The following is a 19,933-nucleotide window of genomic DNA, read 5'->3' on the forward strand; positions in this document are numbered from 1 at the left end:
CACCCACTGACCGGACTCCGGACACCACCACCCTGCACTTACAGCCCGACCCGCCGCTCGGCTTTATTCCTGCTGCTGGTTTCACCGGCTGCGGGAAAATAAGTATGAAAAACTGATCGTTTGAAAGAGAGGTGTATAGAAATATATCTATCTTTAAGATTCTCCCATCAGCTTGAGTTGGTGTGTGAATTGTTTTTTATTATTTGTTGGGTCAAAAACTAGCTACAGCCATTTGGTCTTCTGAAAATTGCCTTATCCATCTCAGAGAGGGACAAGGGGAAGATATTATATGAGGTGTAACGATTAATCAGTTACTGAAATAATCATCAACTAATGTAGTAATCGTTTAATCATCAACTGGATTACGCAGATTTTTTTTTTTTTAAAAAGGGCCAATTGTCTTGATTAGAGGTGAAGCCAGGATGGACCCAAATTGTTCATTTAATGAAAAAATTAACAACAAAACCTTTCAGAGGGAAGACGGGGAGCCAGAGCAGAACAAAAAACTAGAGATCCAGGGGGAGAAGAGACTGAGGAACACAGAATGATAACGACACTAGAATCAGTTAATCAAACCCCAAAACCACCCAGGACCCGACAAGAACAACACAGTCAGAGCAGCACAAAAATATATTCATTTTGTAGCTACGATGAAATAACCTGTTGTCTGTATGTCCTACCCAGAACTCCTCAAGTGACATTTTATCTGTCACCTGGTTCAAATTCTGCAAAAAAAAATCTATTAAGAACCTTTTGCTAACCGTTTCTTAATAATAATATTTAAAAAAGAATAGTAGACAGTATTTCTTTGTTTATCTGCAGACGCATACTTTTCTACAAATGATGGCGCGTTCACAAAAGGAATGTTGTGTTGTGGGGGGGAATAAAATCTGATTTAAAATAAGAACGTGACTTATTTGCGTCTTTTGATGTTTTTCTAATATTGGGTAAAAAAAAAAAAAAAAAGCTTTAAGTGGTCAAATGAAAAATCTGCAGAATGTGGCATTTTTAAAAATATCAAGTTAATGAATCATCAGAACAATCAATAGATTGATAGATTCCTAATGTAATGGTTATTTGCGTGTAGCTGAGGATCCGGCCTCCTCCTTGGTCTCCTCTCCCCTCCCAGCCTCCCCTGCTGCTGCTGCTGCTGCTGCTGCTGTTGTTGGGGTGGTCTTTGTCTCTGCTGTCATCAAGCTGCTGGTCTTTCAGCTGTCCTGTTTTCTTCCCTCCCCGCTATGTGTTTTTTCTCTCTCTCTTCTTCTTTTCCACCGCTCTCTGAGGCGTCACAGGCTTACTGAAGCAGCTCTGACATCTCTATCAGCCTGACCCGGTCCTCTGGCCTTTCCCTCTCCTCCTCCTGCTCTCCCAGAGTCTATCACGCTCTGTCGTGAGTTTCCTCCTCATGCCAACTCTGCCCCCCGGCAAAATGGTACGGAGCTGTCACTCTCTCAGGATGTTGAGTCAGTTGTCTTTATTTTGTAGGAAAGAAACAGTGAGTTAGTACGAAAACTACTTTATTTAGCAGATATTCCGGCTTTGTAAACCATACGTTGTTTTTCTTTTCTTTTCACTTCTTTTCACTAACCCTAACCCTAACCCTACACAGATAAAATTGATCATGTATAAAACAAATACCTGTGCTATAATTCTACAAATGTGCACAAAACTTTGTCAATAATTTTTTTTTGCTAATATTTTAATTGAAAAGCGTAATTAAAATCACTCTTGAAAATGTTTGTTCACTTGATAAGTCATTAAAAAAACAAGCCGCGCTATCATGCTATCATTCTCCTAGCACTTCCTGTCGTCGTCTTCTTTGTTGTGCCAGCGGCAACATCCGGTTGTTGATCACGTGACTCGTCTGATGCGGAAAACTCATTTCCATTGCAGTTTTGCAAAATAAACAAATTCCAATACAGCCTCAATAAATAAATAAATAAATAAAGCTGCCTCAATGTAGCATTAAGACTTCATATTGAAAAATTTGTTTTTTTCAAAATTGGCATGTTTCGATTAAGCAAATTTATTTTCCATATGTCACATTGCGCAATTTTATATTCATGGAAAATGCAGCTAGTGAGAGTTATAGGGATAAATGACAAATCGGCATCAACATCGGTATCAGTTGATGTCGCTCCTTTTCTAACAAATCATGCCGGCCCAATAACTAAACCTCTCAACAGGAGGTTTGGGGTTTTTGTTTGGTCACGTGATGCAGGTCATTGCAGCGCAATGTGGGGAAGGTTGGGGTTCAGTCTAGGCTGTGCAATCATTTAATCAGTGTCAAAATGGTATGGGAATAATAAATATGAAATTGGTAAATATTGATTGTCATTTTATATAATTGTTTTGTTTAAATAAATGCTAAATGGACTAAACTTGTAAAGCACATCTCTAGTCCCACCCAGTGGCGCAAAAAGTGGCTATGCGGTGTATGCAACGCACAGGGGCGCTGCATGAAGGGGGCGCAAAAACGATGTGGGGAATTTTTTTTTCTACTCAGAATTTTATGAACTATTTGTGTATGAAATGATCAATAACAGAGGAACAGCACTGATTAGCCGCCTCTCACCTCCTGCCAGCCGCTCTCCTGTCCCATACAGGTAGCTTGAGCAGCGGCCCTTCGACAAAGCGCTGAGGCGTTTTGTTTCTTTTAAATTTGAATTGTAGCAATGCCTCGACAACAAGGAACTAAAGGTGGGGCGCAGAAAAAAACTCTGGGGCACAAAACAGAAAACGGAAGATGGGGAGGGATAAAGCTTTTCAAAGTGGTTGAACGACAGAAGGTAAGTAAAGTCAGAGTATCAACAAGAGAGTTGTAAATATTCAGGTTAGCTTAAGCTAGCCTGAAATAACAGGTGGTTGTTGTTGTCTCCGTCCCATATTGAATCAATACGGGACGCGGCTTATTCCGTATCGCTATAAATGTCTGATAGACACACCTACCACACACATCTCAATAATAACTGTAATAATAATGACCCAAAAAACCAAGGGAAATATTTAAGGTCAGCTAAATTATCGTTGCGGGACGAGGGGTGGGAGGGTGGGGTGACATGTTAGCATGCACCTCAGAAAGTATGTAGTTGCGCCCCTGGTCCCACCGATGATACAAGCTGCTTCAGGTTTGAGAACACAAGCAGGGATTTTCACTTTGGCTCCACTTTGCGTCATTTTAAATATAAATGCACGAATCTGGGTGGGAAATAAAAAAAAAAGGTTAACACTTTATTTGAAGGGGTGTGCACAAGACTGACATGAGACTGTCATAAACATGACATGAACAGGAAGGAGTCTTTATGAATATTTATCATTAAGTATCATCCCTTAAATAATGACACTTTAAATACAAAGTTGGATTAAAAGCATTATTTGGTAAATAATTACATTTTTATGCAAAGTTACATTACAATTAAGAGTCAACTTTGCTTTGTTCATGTTCATAACAGATTTATGACAGAGTCATGTCAGTCTTATGCACAGGCCTTCAAATAAAGCGTTACCAAAAAATGGATTTTGTTCTTGTATATGTGTATTTATACAGTGTTTATTTTTACAGACGAAGAGCTCATGATTAGATTAGCGTGAATATGCATGACATGGATCCAGGCTCACTCTGTTACATGTTCAGCAGTGAGAAAGTCTGGAGGAAGAAACTCCCCACAGTGAAGGCAGAACAGCTGCAGCAAGTTTTAACTGAGTCACTGCAAAGACAAAAAAACAACAACATTCATTTAGAAATTCAACGTCGACAGGTTTTAATCTTGCATTTTTGCTTTTCGTAGAACATAAATGCACATTTATTTTTCTAACAGGGTAAATATTACATATGATCAATTGTCAAAATAATAGAATTAGTAATAGTTAGTAACTAAATAATAGAATAGTCTTTTAGCAGGTTTTCTCCAATGTTAGATCATATTCAGATAAATCAAAATATATTTCTGTTAATGAATCTTAAAAGACTGAAAGATAAGTTATGCGCATGTTGTAATGCAGACCTAAGGCCGACCGTAAATGTTTGTGATCCTAAACTACAAGCATTTAGGGTCAGAGACGAGCTGAATGTTGTGTATTTGATAAGAAACTGATTATTTCCGTCGTTTCAGACTTAAATGTTAATTGGTGGAGAGAAACATGAGGCTTGACAGGTTTAAACAGCCGACTTGTACATAACTATCAACAAAAATCAAAGAACATTTGATCGGTTTTATCACATCTCACCTGAATATTTTTTTATTTCTTTAAAATAAAAAGAAATAAATGTATGTATTTTTGTTCTACTTTGTGCATGAATGGTGCTGTGTAAATGAACTGTTGTTCGACTTTCATTAAAAAAATCTTTACCGTTTCTCTGGTGTGTGTTTCTCTGCTTAATTGGAAGAAAATATTCATCATGAAATACAAAGTTATAGTTATTTTTAAAAGGTTAGTTCTCCAGTTTTGTATCATATCTGGGTTTTTTCCCCATAAGCTGTTTTATTATTATTTTTTTTTACATGACTACGTGATTCCGTCTTTTTTTTCCCCCCTGAGGCTGTAAAGGAAGCAGAAAGAGAAAACTGATAAAGAGAAGCTCTGCCCATAGCAATACACACACACACACACACACACACACACACAAACTCTTCACTTCCTCCAGCTCTTTAAAGCAATTTAGATAAGACTCGTTCTCGTCTCGGACAGACATTTCCAAAGAGGTAATGCCGATGCTTTAGTTGGCTCAGGTGTGATTTTCTCTTCAGGCATAATTTCTACGGCCATCAGATCGCTCCAGCCAGTTGTGCTGCTGTCTGAATAGTTGAAATACGTAAAAATGAAAGGGGAGGGAAAGAAACGAAGACGACGCTTCTATTGAATGGAAACGTTTAAAAGCGTATTTGCACAGCTCAATATAAAGAGCCTTACAGGAGCATTTTACGAATGAAAGCAGCGATAACGTCAGAGCTCCATAGATGTCCCGTTTTCTTCTCTCAGAGTCTGGAGAAAATCAACTGTCTGTTATTTTCCATGGAGTTGCCTTATGTTTACTGACTCTTCCCTCAATACTGTTTAGAGAAATGACGACACAGACTGAGATTTACATACCGTCATGTTTGGTTGGCAACATATGTCTGATGTATATTTATTGCCGCTCTTATGTTTCTGTGGAAATCTTATTTGATCTAAACATGATTGGTGTAGAAGTCATTAAACTTTGATGTTTATGGTTATAAGTTTGGAAACATAATGTCTTTATAGTTTGCTTTTGGAGTGCAAGTAACACAACTTACACCTGCACTGTTTTACACGTGTCGACAGAGTAAGTTAGTTACAGGAATATGAAATATCAATAGAATAAACAAACAAAACACGAATCATTTTTCTTCCACTTCACAATTATTTTCTTCTGTTTGTCTGAGACATATGAAATACATACAGTAAGAAACAGGAGCTTGTTTTAAGTCAATAATTCCTCGACATTGATGAAAACGTTCTAGTTCCATTGCTAGATTATTTCACTTATAACAAGACAGTTTCCCCGTAAGTGAGGTAATTTACCAGTGGAACAACTAGTGCTTTTCCTTCAATATAAATAAATTATTGAGTAAAAACAATCCCCAATATTTTTGCTGATAAGTGACTTGTAAGCTAGTTTTGTCTTCTCCCTTATGATACTTAGATAGTTGCACTAAAAACTAGACCAAAAATACTTGGTGAGATTTGATGTCTTTGCAGTTGAGATGTAGCAAAATTTGTCCTGTGTATTTTGTATGAATCCAATGTGTCTAATGTAAAGATTTTGTCTTTTAATTTAAAAATATGGACGTACACAGAAAACATCGCTGTCATCGGATCACTATCAACGCACCAAAACGAGACTTTATACAACTATTCTACTCCATTTTTGAAGGCTACAGTATAAATGAAAGAAATGTATAGATCAGCTGTAATGCTAATAAACATTTTTCCACTGAAGGTCAATCATTTTCTACATGTCATTTTGATATGAAGATGGAAATCAGAAATAAAAGTGATTCTTTTTTGTATTCGTATGAATGCGTTTTTGTGATTTATAGATTTACTTCCTATCCACCAAGAGAAATGTGCTTTCTCATTTCAGCAAAACTGTTTTTGATACAACAAAGCATTCAAAGTAAACGCATGACGTTAGCTGAGTAAATGCCTTGACGTATTCCAGCAACGCAAAAAATGATCAGCACGCTTTTAGCACGATGCATGTGAAATATGAATAAATTCAAGAGCAAACAAGCAGAAAGTGTTCCTCATGTACTTTGCTCTGTCATTTGTCATGAAGTTTATCCCTCTGTGTTTGTTTGGAGCAATCTGCAGAATTAACCAAAGGAAACCGTTTCCACGCCTCTGTCCTCCCTGTGTTTAAACAGCCTTAAGCCAAACACACGTGTTGCATGTGGAGCGAGTTTACGTCTCCATCATGCACCTGAAAAGTGGTAAGAAATGTTATTTGTCTATATTATCACTAATCTATCTGCCCCAGTTGCAGCTACAGGTCACTTTGAGCCTTCATCAGTTTGTGCCCACATTTCATTCCTTTTACACTCATTTCTTACCTTTAAACAAAATGTCATACAAATGCATTTTTTGTGTGCCAGTTTATTTCATATTACAGCAAAGAACTTTATTTAGTTATCAACACTAGAATAAAAAGCTGAAATGTCATGTGTAAATATGAATCCGTACATTATTTCCCATCTTCTTTCATTTCGGTTCTGACCCACGCTTGAGGCCCGATGACTCAGACGAAATAGGAGATTTTGACCCCGTGGGCAAACTAAAATAACTTTGGGGTGTGTCCTGCGGTGAGATGTTTATTGGTGTCATATAACCGCATTTCCATAAAGGAGACGGTGAATAGAAAATAAAACACTGGTTATGAAACTGGGTAAGACGTACCTAGCAGGTACAAACTGATGGTCAGTCAATGCGAAATACCACAGACAGGCGACTCCGTTTCCTATCCAAAAACTCACAAAACGACTGAGATGCAAAAGGATGCCGTGACAAGCATTCTTGCTGAATGAGGTGAATCTAACTGTGCTCTCTGTTCACGCATTATATTGAATTCGACCCCCCCCGCCCGAATGCAGCTTTTGTTAGAGTTTCAGATTTGTGAGAGGGGAGATCTTCTTCTGCAAACATGCAAACACTTGTTCTCGACGGAATTCCTTCGCCGGCCGACACCAAGCGGTGTTTCGAGGCGACGTGGACTGACACGGTCTGCAGGGGGCCTGCAAGTGGAAAGATGCTGTCCATTAGCTGTCAACAATGACCAGTGGGTTTACCCTCCCATGGGACTAGTAACCAAGGCATCATCTCATCCCGAGTCTGGCTTAGAGATCACACAGGCCCTCCATTGTCTCAAGCAGCCTGGGGTCTTATTGTAGCGGCGCCTCTGGGAAAGGACGAGCCTTCACGTCTGCGTTCCGGTAAAGAAAGGCCTTTCTCCTTGCCGAGGGCTGGAGAACTGTGTAGAGATGAACTTGGGGGAACGTGGTGAGGCCACGGACTGGATTTAGAAAGGGGCTCTCCATCGTCCAAACCTCCCTCTCCCTCCTCCCGGGTTGACCTCCCTTCTCCACCTCTGTTTAATAAAGCTTGGGCCTTGGTCATTATTTTGGGCAGATGGAGATGGGGGCAACCCGTGAAAGGAGTTGGTGTCACTCCTGAGGAGAGGATGGTAGGGATGACAGAGAAGAAAAAGCAAATCAGAGAAAAGATCAAAAGCAGAAGCTCGCCTTTCACTCGCCTGAAAGCACTAAAGAGGATAAGGAGCGATCGGGCCTGGGGTCTCCTGTCCTCACTGGCAATTAGACTCAGCTGATGGAGAGAAAGGCATGAATGGCAGGGTTCAAGGCCCTCTCTAGGACTCCCACAACGGGAAGGAGTTTTTTCCCCGACGCCTCCTTTATCTTCCTCTCCTTTCAGAGTGTCAGAAATGCAGCTGAAATATCTCTCCAAAAAGACGGCACAATCCCCAATGCCAAACCTTAATCACAGTGGCTGATGAGATTGAGAGGGGGAGGGGCGCGTAGGTGGAAAAAACACACACACACCCCACACGCTCACACACACATTCTTTTCACGATTCATCTTTACACTTTTATATGAGCCCAAGATTCAAGGGCGGCATGGTAGGTTTATATGTGCTAATTAAATTGTACAAATAGGGGTTTATACTTTAATGGCAGAAAGAAACACATTAAGTCATTGGCACGATGCTTAATTACCTGTATCTCATTGAAAATACGGAAATAGTCAGAGCTGTACAAAAGCCAAACAAACTCGAAGCCCTTTCTAGTTCAACATTCCCTACCAAGCACGGAAATTTTAAACTCAAAAGTATCGCGCAAAACAGACACCTGGGTCTTTAAATTAGCACACATGTATGAGCACTCGGACATATCTGGTGATTGTGGGAGGCACAATGGGTATGGTACAATGGCTTGGACCGCTTTATTGAATTTAAAATTCATTTTTTGAGGGCTACAGCCACAGCAACCTGTCCCACAGGAACCTATTACCATCCTCTGCATATGCAGGAGTATCAAAAGGCCGTCGATCAACCTCACAAAGGGACTCGATGCTTTTGATACAACTTCAACAGCTTGTCAAATGAAGCACATGGGGGATTTTCATTATGCAGGTCATGAAGAAGAAGAACGTTTTGAGAGGATGGGGAGTTCACCCAAGTTTTATCAGAAAAGGGTGCGAGAAAGTCATTTGTAAATGAAAGGAACATGAAAAAGGCCAAGGTTATTAGAGCTAACTAGCAATCGAAAACAAATATCGGACAAAATGGACAGAAGACCAGGATTAGACAACATGTTTAAAGACCAGGTTTGTCTGAGTCCTCCTCCCTTTAAAGGTTTACTTTAGGCCTAGCAGAGCAGACCACCACCTGTAATCCTCCTGCAGACACACCGGTAGAGGACGGTATAAATGTCCTGGACTGAACAGAAGCAGACATCAAGCTTCAAGGAGTCTCTCCACAGCAGTTCTCTCCAGAAGCTCCTGAGTTTAAACATCGACCCTGAAGATGACTCCCTCCACCAGCCTCCTGCTGCTGCTGCTCGGCCTCTCTCAGGCTCTTCCTCTAGAGGACGGAGGAGAGCAGGAAGAGAAGAAAGAAGGAGGAGAAGTAACTGTGGACAGAGTCCAGATCGGCCGATTTTTTCAGTCGGATCTCCAAAATTTTGACAAAGAGCAGTTACTGAAAATGTGTGATCAATGTACACACATCATGAGAAATAAATCGTCAATGTTTTATTTAGTAAAGGCTGGGCTAATTGTAAAAATAAATGGTACTTTGTTTTGCTTCTATTGGTTTTGGAAACGCAGCGTAGGATTCGCTTTGTCATAGTCAACTTTGTTAAAGTGTTTAATAAATTCAATTCAAATTCAAAATCAAAAAAATCTTTATTAAACACAAAAGAAAATAAAATGTTACTGTAACATATTATCCAAGGTTCTTCAAATTGTTGCAGTAGATGGTGGCGGCTGCAGGTCTGCACTACAGCAGAACTGAAGGAGCCTCAGACTGAACAACTATGTTGTTGTAAAGCAGTGTCGTGAAGTGGGTTGTCCTTTGTTGGGTGGGTTTTCTTTCTTTTTACCTGAACCAGGCAAGATGTCTTCCACATCAATGGAACCGTCTGTTGGGTCAGGCTAAGGTTGAAGAGATGCTACAGAGCTGCTCTACACAGGCCTCCAGGACTCTGGAGCTGACAGCATCTGGACCTGCAGAGTGACTCCAGGTCAGGCTTTCCAGCTGAATCTTCACCTGACTTCTAGGGAGCAGCAGCATCTTCTGGTTTGGTTGAAGGAAAACATGTGGAAGTAGACGGGTATTTGACTCAGTTGGAAGATAAAACATCTCCGAAGTGACAGGGAAGCTGCGGGTTAAAGGAGGGTTGGATGTCTGGATGTGGGCGGAGAGAAGGATGAAGATTTAGTTCCTGAACTGAACCTATTGAAAGAATGTTTGGTTCATTTGCTCTGACCAGGCTTCCAAATATCTGATCCTCCTTTGGCTTGAAGTTTGTGATCATCTTCACCTTCTGTTCACTCTCTGATATTGTTCCTCTGTTGTTTGCTCTCCAGCTTCTTTCCGTACTTCTCATTGCTCTCTCTAATTTTGGCTTTGACTTGCTTCTGTATACCTCTCACTAACTCCCTGTCTCATTCTCTGAATACTTGTTTTCTTGTCTAGCAGTTCCTTTAAGTCACTGATGATCCACTTTGTTATTAAGGAAATGTCTCCAAAAAAGGAGAAGGATCTAAAAAGAAGCAGTTTACATAGTCAGTCCTCTCCATGTGGCTGGCATGGAGCAATCCACTCTGTAGCCTCAAAACAATCCTACAAGACTTCCTGTGACGTCTTTCTCACAGCTCCATTATTTACAGGTTGCTTCTGAACAAGGGATTTGTATTCAGAGGGGATAAAAAATAGGATTAATCTAATTTTCCAAGAGGAGGTCTTGCTTTAGAAATGCATAAATCCTTGACATTTGCATAAAACAGTCAACATTTTGTTTCCTTTGGTAGAGCTGCAAACTGTTGAAACATTGGCAGAGTCGGAGAGAGCGAGGCATGATTAAAAACCACAAGCGCATTGGGAGTGCCTGCAGGTTAGAAACAACTGAACTGATGACATTACATCCATCGTCTGTAACAGCTGAATGTTAGTGGCTGCCAAAATATCACTGGTGAACTCTCTTGGTAATAATAGGGATGGAAACGTCAATACTTCACAGTAACGTGTCCAGGATAACAGCATCGGTTGTTGCTAATCCACGTCCTTTTCTTCTTCTTTCTTATAAACACCTTTTTAAAAAAATGACATGCACATCTGGGTCTCGCAAAAAAAAAGAAAAAATCTGAGAGACTCTGCAACATTGTTGGGGAGGCTAATTCAAAACAAAAGCAGAGACAGAAACGAGGCTTCTGTAAGAAGACTGAGCTCACTTACTGAGATTGTTTTGTATCTCCCCTGTCAGGCAGAGCTGCTGGCGGCTCACTGCCTCAGGCTCTTCTGGATGGAGGACTTTGATGTCGGCTTGCTGCAGGACAACACAGTCGTCCCACAGGCCCTGGGCAGCAGCACACGCTGCGGCTGTAATTTGCCTGGACCCAGAGACTCTTCGTGGAACTTTTGACACTGTGGATTTGAGACGGCTGGGGAGACGGGGGGGAATGAAAGGGATCCACACGATCAAAACCAAGCTCATTACTACAAGCAACTAATGACTGATGAGTGGATAAAAGGTGAAAGAAAACAGAGGTTTGGCTAAAAGTCAGGACTTATTCTGGCAAAATATCCAAGTTGAATGACTGGTTGGCAGCAGCGATCTCTTCTTAGCAACCGATTGTTTGAACCAAGTTGATTTTACAGATTTGAATTTCCAATTTCCAGAAAACTTGTGGTGTGCGCGAGTTCCTCCGTTGTTGCTCAGTGTCTTCCATGCTTAAAGTCGGTAATTTGTAGAGGTTTATGTTGCAAAGAGTCTAAAAAATGGAACATAACCACAGATTCTTGTTTGGAGAGTAAAAATGACAAAACAAATAGAAGGTACGGGCAAGCTAAAGAAATATTTAACTATGAAGAAGCTACACTCATCAAATAGACTCTAAATACTTATTTAGTGTGCGATGGGCAGCTGCTATGGGCACCAACTCAAAAATCAAAGAACCCCACATAAAATTTTAACATGTTTATCAATGCTACTGTGAAAAATAATTTCTCCCCTTTCAGATGTTCTCTGTTTCTTCACATTTATGTCTCACATCACCAGATATCTCTAAATATCATCAAAAGATAACCTGAGTAAATTCGAAGTGCAGTTTTCAAATGATTGAAGTTTTTAGAGGAGAGAAGCTATACAAGTTCTGTGAAATGGAATTTCTCCCACTTTTAAATCAAGAATTATTGCAATTAGCATAATTGCTTTGGCGTTATTTTACCAGCTTGATCCAGGAGTTAGAATCATGGAATCTTTTACATGACAACTGTCTGACAACATGAAGTAGGCCAAAAAAAAATCTCAAAAAGCAACACAAAAATCTGGAGTCGACTTTGGTTTAGGAACAGAGTCAACTTCAGCAAATCGCAGTGACAGAGGTAAAAAGTGGTTTTCCTATCGACATTTCTCCATATTCATTGACATTTGCAGCTTGCAGAGAAGCAAGCAGTTCCCTTAAACCAAACTGTATCAGTAGTTTATCATTTGGTTCAAGTATTTTGCTCTGTGGTCTCCATATTTTCCATGACTGAAATATTCATTTTGAAGCATTTTAGTCTTCTACCACCTGCCTAGATAACATGGCAAAGCAAAGCAAAGTGTAGATCTAATTCAAACCAGATCACACCTGGTGTCTGTGCTTTGATAATCTAGTCTCAGGTTTTTATTTGTGTTTGAGAATACTGGAGGTCAGATGACCCTTATATTGAAGTTGTTAAGGATCCTAATTACTCAGTTTGTTCCTCAAAGCACAAAATTGACATCTCTGTGTGGATCAGGGTCTCTGTAAGGTGAACCGACCATCGTCCATCAACTCTGACCTGCTTTTCTGTCCCTTTTGAAGGAAAACAGAACGACGCTTTCCCCACCATGGTTCACGGATGTGGATGGTCTGTCAAAGGTGATGTGCAGCTATAGTTCTCCATCACATGGCTTCCTCTTACAGCTGCGACACTGAGTTTAATAATGGTTGCCAAACAGAAACCATTTTTTCCTCTCAACTCTTGGTGTGTTAGCTGATAGAAACGGGGGTCAAAGGGTCACGGTTTTTTCTGTCAATGAAGCGCTTTGGTGTCGTCAAAACTTATATCAGATGTCTAACATAGGTAACGCACCCAGAATTTTCCAACTTTTTCTCCTTTTTGGGAGCCGGCTTGCATTGAAGCTGGTCAGGTTTACGTCAACGCCTCATTTTAATCAAGTTTTAAGCTTAACATAAAAATAAACACATGGATGGTTTGGCAGTCGCTGGCAAGAGGTCAGCAGCAATAATGATGATGGTAATAGCTCTTATTATCCACACAATTATGCTATAATTACATATCTCTTGTGATGAGTGGCAGTATTATGGAAGAGGAATATATGATTGGACAGCTGCGATCCGCTCGGTTGAACTTCGTCGCAAAATTCTTACATGCATTTGAGTTGGAATTATGTGAATTTGAATGTGCATTGTAGTTTTTTTGATACACATGCTACATGACCTTGCTAGTGTTCATAAAAGTGACAAAGAGCAAGTCTGAAGGGTTGAGAGAAACTGAGCACCAAGCTTACCAGCCAGCAATGTGAAAACCACCAACTGCTGTTTGCTCAATCCAGTTCTGTAGTTTTTACTCATTTCACTTGGTTAGTACTGAGTAGGGACGGGTCAGTTACCAGGATCAGGATATACCAAGTATTAAAAATGTGAGAAATGCTACACTTTTCTGTCATACCTACAGTTTATTGTCCTGACAGCCCCATGCATTTAATGCACTAGAGCACGAGTCATTTCTCCTAGAAAGTGACAGAATGTGATGTCTTTGTGAATGTTTGGTCTTTTCATGCAATAGAAAGATGTAATGTATGTAATGGAGTGTTGCACATACACTTAGGGATATGCAAGTACTACCGCATCTGAAAACTTTGTATTGCATTCAGTTGGAGGTGAAACGATTAGATTATGTTAAACCTCTTTGTATTGAATCTTTGTGGAAACACTGTGATTTTTTTACTCCATATGATTTAAGTATCCAGGTATTAGCTAATGTGTATTCAGTCTCTGTATAGGTTCCTCTGCAGCGCTCCTCTCGCCTGAATCTTCTCCCACCTTATAGAACATCACAGCAAGTCTACGGAGACCAATCAGCCGCTGGTTGTGCGGCTCATTGTAACGACTGTGCCACATCACATTAGTCCCCGTGTGTGAACCATGATTTCACTTGGCAATTCGGAGACGTCTCGCTGCCTATACATATTCATGCCGAGCCTATAAGTGGCGGATTGAGATGTCCTTCCGGTGTCCGTGACAGCAGGTTATTAATATTGAACACCTAAGTCAACATTATAACTAGACGAAGCGACACGCGGGTCACCATGTGACACACGGCGTCTTCCAGGAAGTTGGACAAATTTACAGCTATTTTTCGGGGGGAATTTTTGAGGAATTAATTTATGAATATACTGTGATTTATTTAAATTGTTGGTGATTTTATTTCTTTTTCTTAAAAAAAAAAAAAAAAGAAGAAGTTGTTACCAAGCAAAACCTTGAAACACCTGAGCCACATTCTCTGAGCGCGAGCGTCCTCCTCCAGGAACCCGGAGGTCCGCCTCGTCTGCCGCGCTTGATGGGACGCAGGCTGCAGGCGTCTCGTCACGGCTGCTGAGAAGGGGTCGCCGGGGTCCTCCCGCTTGTGGCGACGCCCAAGGGCCGTCGGCTCAGCGGGGATCCCGGGGTGCTGGCGAGGTCTCGCGCAGAGCCGCGCTTCTCTTCATGAAAGCCTAATGAAGAGTTGGAGGGAGGAAGGGGAGCGTTCGGGGGGAGGCTGGGAGGAGGAAGAAGAGGTGGGCTTCTGAAAGTGAGCCGCTAGACGCCCACAATCCTGCAACACAGGAGAAACGACAAATGGCAAGCAGGAAGCACTTTCACAGAAACGTACAGCTCTGATGCATGCATTTATTGCTACTGGAACCAGAAGGACACAACATGTTTATGAGTATTACTGATAATAAATAAGGTGCTGCAGCTCAGGATTGAAGAATAAAACAAAGAGTGACAGAAACCATAAACTGAATGCAGGCACTTTTCTTTGCATGCAAAACATTCATATTGACACAATTAAATAAACTTAGTGATTACATTTTTGCATTAAAAGTAAAGATCTAATACATAACTGCTATCTTCTAAATTCTTCTATATAAAAGCTATGACTTAGAAAATGACTTATTCTTTTCTTAAACACAAAGACATTCACATCCGTCCCAAAAGTTGCATAGTTTTGAGTTTTTCTTCCCAGATGGAGAAAAAAAACAAACTTACAAGTGTCATAATGCACCAACAATCAAACATACAGCAGTCACTAACTGATCGATATTTAAAAGTAAAACTGTACACACGGTAAAACATCTACATTCATGACAAATATGACCATAAGCTGCTTGGGAAATGCACAAACTGGCGAATTCATTAATTCGACATTCTTTGGTTGAGAAGCGCCGGCCGATTTGAGCTGGGAAAATTATCAAACAACCTGTGACCAAGACAAAAGGTGAGTCCCCCCCCTTTTTTTCATTTTCTCAGATGGAGACACAGTCCTCCATATGGTGGCTTTCTGCATGACAACGCCCGGCAACGGCCGCATCAGGACCGCCACGGACAATGACCTCCCTCTTCTACAGGACCTTCTTCTTCCGACCAGTTTTCAGCTCGTTGTACTGAACCTGCAGGAAGTCGGAACATAAATTATCTTTAGTTATGTGTTAAATGAACAAAACAAGCAAAAAAAAAAAAAAAAAAGCGCCAGAGACGTGAGTAAATAGATTCAAAGCTGTAATGAATTCCAAGCGGTCCTCCTGAGTTCAGCCGTAACCTAAGGGGAAATATTACCAAAGCAGGGAAAGTATTCATCATTTCCATGAATGCTAATTAAAAACACGAAGGTCCTTTCTTCTTAAAACTGAGTAGCACAATATATCAATTTCTTACTCAGCAACGCAGGGCAATATAAAAGCTGATGTTATTTCAAAAAACGTAAGCAAGCTCGCTCAATGAGGAACGGCATTGCTAATGAGTGGGACGCCCATCACGGTTGTAGGAGCACAATGACACTGGAGCATCTCTTTGCTTCAGAGAGTGTCTCTTTCACTCAACTATGTGACCCAAGGGCAGCGAAGAAGGAGACAAATGGAGTTTAAAAGCTTAGAGGGAATGAGCAAGAGAAAAGTAGAAAGCAGAGAGGATAAAAGTCCAGAAATAAAAAAAATAGAAGCCTGTATGTTTCTCGTGAGCAGTAAATGAATAAAAAGTGATAATATTGCTTTCGCACGGCTAACCGGGACCTTGAGTCGCTCACAGCTAACTTGTGCGGCTAAAAGCGCGTGCGGGGTTTACAGCAGAAGACCGCCACCAGGGATGTATCACGACCAAAACACGGGTGAAATTACACAGGGCCGCATAATTACACAGAAACAGAGCTAATTATACAGACAAGAGGGGGAAAGGAAAAGCCTGGGAGCCGTCGTGCTTGGAGGCAGAGCCGGCAGCCTCTGGGATTTTAGGCTTCCTGGCTGGCTGATCCCGCCGAGCTTACCTTCTGCACATCTGAAGGCACCCTCGACAGGAAATCAAGCAGCTCATTGTTGTCGATGCAGTACGGGTTCCGCAGCTTCTTGGTGAATTTATTGATACCTAAAACAAAAAGTCACACCAGCATATCATTAGGACTAGTCTCTGGTGGCTGTGCGCTTTGTTTCCACACAAACAGAAAACGCTCGGAGGAGAGGCTGTCCAAGAACTGCTGCTCTCAGCGCCGCATGAACACTTTTCGTTTTTCTTACTGGAGATGCGCTCGCTTTAGGATGGCACGATTTCCAAAGTTCCAGACAAAAAAAAAAGTATTTATTCTTTTGAGTCGTAATATTTCAGTGTTACAAAACATGCAGAGAAAGACTCAAATGGAACGTAAATGGAAATAAAAGTGACAAGTGAATGAATTTAATTCATCTCTCCAGTTTAAAGTGAGAATGCTCACTGAAAATAGCAACAACTTTTAGAGTTTTTACAGTTTTCAGGTTATACTCACAAACTCAAAGTATTTTCTTTGGGTTAAACAACAGAATACTGCATACTTATATATAACAGGAAGCAAATCAAAAGCAAAAATCTGAAAACTGTTGCTTTCATATTCTGCATAACCAGCATTCACTGCAACTACAGCTAGATATTCTTAGGCCTGGACTTTGACTGGGCCATTCTAAACCCTGCATGCTTCAGTCCTGGCTCTGGTTGTAAGTCTGTCCAGTGTTAATCATAATGACATGCACTGACGTTTGTGGTTGGAAAATGAAAAAATGGGAAAAAGTTTAAGGGATATGAATATTTCTGTAAAGCCCTGGATAGACGTTCTGTAAAATGAGAGGTAAAGCCATGATAAAGATGCAACAACACAGCTGAAACTTACCCCATAACAGCACTATATAGCGAATGGGGATGAAGTATGTGATGACTGCAGCAGTGATGAAGACCACGAGAGCCAGGCCAGACAGGAACGGCACTGACCAGTTAAATGTGCTGAAAGTTGAAGTTGAAATCATTTTTAAAGTTAAAAGTCCTACAGAAAATTCACAGGATCGTTGCCATTTATGACGGATCTGAGAACTTCTTACTTTTTAATCCTCTCTCCCAGGCAGGCGACCTCATTGAGCAGGTTCTGGACCGTGATGATGATGTCTTGGACCATGTGGATTTTATCCAGTAGCCCCTTCCTCTCCGACTCCTGTGGTGGAAAACGACACCATGCTTAAAAAAGGTCAAGAAATAAAACTGTAATCAAAACTGAACAAAAGCTCCAAGACTTGCTATTATGATGTTACTGATGATTAATTAACTTTACAAAAGGTTTTGATTTGCTTTCATTTAATTCATTTCACGATACATGTGTTAAAATGAACTCCCCAACTAAAGAGCCAACATTCAAAGCAGAATTTGTAAAATCTTGAGTAAAAGATGATCAGGACGACATCACATAAGCTGCTTCTCTCATATTACAGTTTGAGAAAATAAATACAGATTTCCATTCTTACATGAAGTACAAAAACAACCAAAAGTAAAATAACCTAAAACATATTTTCTATCAAAAATATTCATCCAGTAGTTCATAACAGGTTCATTACCTATAACAGTCATCACAAACCACATTTTTAACAATATTTTTAAGTCATTCACATAGGAAATGTATTATTTTCATCTGTAAAACTGAAGAAAATGAAGTATTTTTCATTAAAAAGTTTAGGTCCCAACTCTGAGCCTTGTGGAGCGCTACATTTAATAATTTCTTTAATATTGGAGTTAAACTGTTTTTGTTTTCCAAATAACCACTAATGAACATCACCTTCAAGAATAAGGGTAGAATATCAAAATGATCAATTGATTCGCTGTGCTGCCTTCTTTCTAATCTTCTGTAGCCTCTTCAATACATTTGAGTACCAAAAGTAATAGAAATTAAAGCTGAATACATTCAGAGCCAAACAATGTGTTTAAATCTGAACCAAGAATGAAACTGATGTAAAAGTATTTTTATAAAAGTCTAAAATAATGCTATATAATTAAAGTAATATTTGTTGTAAATGACGAGGATTTATTTAAGTTTTGGCTTTCAGGGGGACATTTGATCCGTGCGAATAGGTTTGAAGGTGTAACCTCTCCAGAGTGGAGGAGGACGCTGAATTACGAAAAGAGATGAGGTATTGTCGAGAAGCCACTCCACACTCCGAAGAACGGCTTCAAAGTAAACAGAAGAAACGAGGCTCATGGAAGATCTTTGTTCGGAGAGAAGCACTTCGGACCGAAACATGTCCACATCAAAAGCAGCGAGACTAACAGATGGTTAAACATCTGAAGAAAGGACATGGGCCCACGCGGGAAGGATGTTCTCCAAAAACCACAAGTTAAGACAAACGGCGCTTTGCCTCAGCAAAATATCCGTCAGCGCACTGAAAGGCCTGGGCCGCTTCAGGGTCGGGTTCCCAGTGGAATCCTGATGAGAACCGCCATGAATCAGAGCCACACAGGCCATTCACAACGTCAACAATAAACCGCTGTCACTCTGAAGACATATTCCACCGCCTAAAAGCATTTCAGCACAGTCAACACTAACTTTCAGAAAGAGCTCTATAGAGGCATGTCTAAGTGCTGTCATTAGTTCTATATTGATGGTATTATGTAGTTTGTTAAGCTCAGGGACTTTCCCAAATGCAGCAGACCTTTTCCCCCGCCCCTCCATTTCCATATGAATGTGTTGTGACAAGTGGAAACAGGTTGGTGAGATCTTCATTAGGCCTAAACGTCTTTTGGTTTCAAAAGGAGTACAACTGGTGGTTGGCAGGAATCAAAACGCCGCGGAAGATTTAGTGCCGAATAAAAGGCTTAGCAACACACAGCCATAGATCAGAGAGGGAGATACCTCTGTCAACATGGGGAAGGGGGGAGAAAATCATAATTCTTTTCTATTCATACACAAGTCGATGTTGAGCTGCTAAAAATACACCCAACTCAGAAGGTACGATACCTTTTCATCATCCTCGTCCTCATCCGCCAAATCCATGCTGTCCTAGAAGAAAAAACAAAACACTGAAAGGTGAGACTCAAAGGATTCAGGATAAAAAAAACCAAACACAACTAACATGGTGTTGGTGTAACACTGGAAGCTTGGACTAACTCCTGCAGCTGAGCGCTGACCCTGAGATTAGCCTCCTGAAACGCTCGGCCCTGCGGGGTCGCCGACCGACGGGACGCGCCGGCTTTTTCTCAGGCTCAGCCTCACATACCAGAATATATTAACAACCTATAATTATGGTTTTAACATCAGCGCTGCTCATAAAAACTCACTCATGGCAAAGGAGTTGTTTAAAAAGTGGTAATGTTAAAAATATATATATACGTTACTGTCACTTTAAATCTGTACTTGAGCTGGCAAAACCGTGAAAACAGAATATAAAGAAGCTTCTTCTTGTTAAACTATAAATGAAGTGATAAAAATATGTTTTTTAGTTGATTTTGCTATAACTATAGATATAAAAACTGTTATATTTAACAGGGGGATTATTGAATCCATTAACTGAACTGAATCAATGGATTTTAGGCTAAAACTAAAACGGAGACCTGACAGTGCATCAGGAAGTGGAGAAAAGTGGTT

The 19,933-nt window shown here is 40.5% G+C and overlaps 1 protein-coding gene across 5 annotated transcripts in view; it reads right to left on the reverse strand.

Annotated features, from left to right (window-relative positions):
• Positions 1-14,683: 14,683 nt before the first annotated feature.
• Positions 14,684-19,933, reverse strand: part of mctp2b (multiple C2 domains, transmembrane 2b) — a 46,655-nt gene continuing 41,405 nt past the window's right edge. For all 5 annotated transcript variants that reach the window (XM_028014824.1, XM_028014827.1, XM_028014825.1 and 2 more), the window contains 5 exons: positions 19,307-19,348; positions 17,406-17,515; positions 17,201-17,310; positions 16,331-16,428; positions 14,684-15,461 (listed from right to left, as the gene is read on the reverse strand). In XM_028014824.1, coding sequence (XP_027870625.1) covers positions 15,414-15,461; positions 16,331-16,428; positions 17,201-17,310; positions 17,406-17,515; positions 19,307-19,348 — 408 coding nt within the window. In that variant the 3' untranslated portion in view covers positions 14,684-15,413. The remainder of the gene's footprint in view (positions 15,462-16,330; positions 16,429-17,200; positions 17,311-17,405; positions 17,516-19,306; positions 19,349-19,933) is intronic.

The sequence above is a fragment of the Xiphophorus couchianus genome, chromosome 4 (genome assembly GCF_001444195.1).
Source record: "Xiphophorus couchianus chromosome 4, X_couchianus-1.0, whole genome shotgun sequence".
NCBI lineage: Eukaryota > Metazoa > Chordata > Actinopteri > Cyprinodontiformes > Poeciliidae > Xiphophorus > Xiphophorus couchianus.